Here is a 2567-nt window from a genome sequence, read left to right as displayed (position 1 = left end):
CTCTCTCTCTCTCTCTCTCTCTCTCTCTCTCTCTCTCTCTCTCTCTCTCTCGACTTCTGAAAATAGTTCTATAGAAAATGAATCAATTAGAGGGGTTCAGGATTTGCGCTTACTTTCCTTCCATAAAAATAAAACCCAAAAAGCCACAGCGCAAGGCAAACTGGGGGCGGGGGTTGGGGAGGGCGGCACATTTTGCAAAAGCTTTTTCAGCCGAAATATTTGACCTGGAAATTTTGTCTTTTTCCTACTTTCTCTTAATATAAACCAAAACCAAAAGTAAGAGGGGAAGCGCCTCAAATCCATTAGGGGTGAATTGCACGAAAATGCATTGCAAATACTTACAAAAACGCTACCGATTGGGGAAGGGGAGGCCGGAGCCGCGCGCCGAAGCCCCGGTTCCCGAAGGCCGCTGGACGTCTCTGCGCCCTCGGCCCGGCCCAGTCTCCTCTGGGGTCTGAGAAGGGGGCCGGGTGCTCCCTCCTCCTCCCCTCTCGGGCCTCAGACGGGCCGGAGCAGCGGCACGGACGAGACCACCGGGTGAGAGTAATACACGGGGTGCGGGAAGGTGAGCAGCGGCTGGCTGACTGGCACCGGGGCCCCCGCGGCCGCGGCCGCCGCGCCCTCGGCCGCCGAGTTCTCGTGATAGAGGATGGGCACCCGTACGATGCGCTGCGCCGCGGCGTGGCTCAGGTTGGCCGCCTCCAGCTCGGCTGCCAGCTGCCGCTTCCACTTGTTGCGGCGGTTCTGGAACCAGATCTTGACCTGCGTCTCGGTGAGGTGCAGCGACGCGGCCAGGCCGGCGCGCTCCGAGCTGCTCAGGTAGCGCTTCATGTCGAAGGTGGACTCGAGCTGGAAGACCTGGCTGCGCGAGAAGACCGTGCGCGTCTTCTTCTTGCGGCACGCGGGCTTCTTCTCCGGGCTGTCCGCGCCCTTCTTCCAGTCCTCGGCGCCCGGCGTCGCCGCCGCCGCTCCCACGCTCGCCCCGGCCGCGCCCGGCGCCGCCTCGCCCTCCTTCTTGCCTTCCTCCGAGTCGCTCTCCTCCAGAATGATCTCGTCCGGGCTCTTGGAGTCCAGCTCCTTGTGGTCCGGGTCGGCTTTAAGCAGCGGCTCCGGGGAGTCGCGGTCGGTGCCCGAGGCCGGGGAGGAGTCTCGTAGCAGGGCCTTCTCCGAGGCTGGAGAGAGACAGACGGACGCACACACACGCACACGGACACAGCCTTCAGCGAGGCCTGGCGCCTGGGAGCGGCAGGCTCAACCCGCGCCGGCCTCTGGGCCCCAGGCCTCGAGGCCTCACCATTCCCGCGGGCCTCCTCCTTCCCGGCTGGGCCAGAAGAGGGGCACCACATCCTGGCATCCAACCTTCTCCCGAGGAGAGGCTAGGGAGACCCGGAGTGGGCAGCACGGCCGGTTCCTTTCTTTCCCTCAGTTCCCTCGCCGGGGGCCCGCGGAGATTCGCCTCCAGCTTGGGCCCGCCGGGGTCACTCCCTCCATCCAGGCCAGGTCCCCAGTCCCAGCCACCTGAAGCCTCCCCATTCATGCCCGAGGCCACTTTCCCGGGAAGCGCCGCGCCCCGGACTCCAACTCCATTTCTTTTCTCACCAAGTGGGATTGGATTCCCTAGCAGCGCAACAGAGCGCGCGGGCAGGAGTTGCAAGCCAGGGGACGGAGGAAGCCGGCCAAACAGAGCGTTTGAGGGTGCGGGGGTCCCAGGGCTGCGGTGGAAGGCAGCGCGGACCGGGCTGGGACAGGCGCGCAGGGAGGACAACGAAAGTTCAAAGAGAGGTCGGTACCTTCAGGTCGTGGGAGGTGGCCGCCGGCGGGGGTCAGGGTGTAGGGGTACCACCAGGCCGGGGAGCGCTCCAGGTAGTGCGCGGGCAGGGCAAACCTCTGCGCCGGGATCTCAAAGCGGGGGAAAGCCAGGTCGCCCACCTGCGAGAGCGCGAAGCCCGCGGCGCCCTCCAGGGCCCCCTTGGCCGCAGCGGCAGCGGCGGCGGCGGCGGCGGCGGCGGCGGCGGCGGCCGAGGCCGGAGCGAAGAGCGTCCGTGGGGGCGGCTGCGGCTTAGGGGGCGGCCGGTGGTGGTCTCCGTTGAGCAGGTTCTTGATGGAGAATGGGGACTCCTTGGGCGCGGGAGGCGGGGGCGGCGGCGGCGGCGGGGGCTGCGCGCTAGCGGTGCCGGGGGCGTCCGGCCCGGGCTCCGGCATTGTCCCCTCTCCTCCGGGTCCCCGGGAGGGAGGGAACGGGACAGGCAGGCGGCCGGGCGAGCAGACGGGCGCCGGAAATCAGACCATAAACGGAACTCAACTACGGGGCGCAAAGTCGGGGGCCGCCCCGGGCGCAAATCCAACGGCAGGAGGGCGGGGTGAGGACCCGGCCGGGGCTGGGTCGCATGGGGGAGGGGTGCTGAGGGGCGGGGAGCGGCCCCGTAGCGGCACCGAGGGAGTGAGGCGGCTAGGCGGCGGCTACAGCTCCCGGGGAGGAGGCGGCTAGAGCAGTCCCCGGCTTGGGGCTGCGTCAATCCGGCGCCGGATGCTAATGATGAAATCAAAATGTCATCCAAGTTAAATGC

The 2567-nt window shown here is 67.0% G+C and overlaps 1 protein-coding gene across 1 annotated transcript; it reads right to left on the bottom strand.

Moving 5' to 3' along the window:
- Window positions 1–498: 498 nt before the first annotated feature.
- HMX3 (H6 family homeobox 3) lies at window positions 499–2202 on the bottom strand. Its single transcript, XM_029201279.1, has 2 exons — window positions 1791–2202; window positions 499–1172 (listed from the first exon to the last, which is right to left on the bottom strand). Exons 1-2 carry the CDS (start codon window positions 2200–2202, stop codon window positions 499–501), a joined length of 1086 nt encoding a protein of 361 aa, XP_029057112.1.
- Window positions 2203–2567: the final 365 nt, after the last annotated feature.

Source organism: Monodon monoceros, unplaced genomic scaffold, assembly GCF_005190385.1.
Source record: "Monodon monoceros isolate NGI ecotype Baffin Bay Population unplaced genomic scaffold, NGI_Narwhal_1 Super_Scaffold_4, whole genome shotgun sequence".
Taxonomy (NCBI): domain Eukaryota; kingdom Metazoa; phylum Chordata; class Mammalia; order Artiodactyla; family Monodontidae; genus Monodon; species Monodon monoceros.
This window is presented reverse-complemented; position numbering and strand designations above follow the sequence as displayed.

Excerpts from the sequence above, each read along its gene's own strand:
- HMX3 (XM_029201279.1), bottom strand. The coding sequence starts at position 2,202 with ATGCCGGAGCCCGGGCCGGACGCCCCCGGCACCGCTAGCGCGCAGCCC. Across the intron at positions 1,173-1,790 it reads CCACCTCCCACGACCTGAAG|CCTCGGAGAAGGCCCTGCTA; the intron begins GTACCGACCTCT and ends GTCTCTCTCCAG.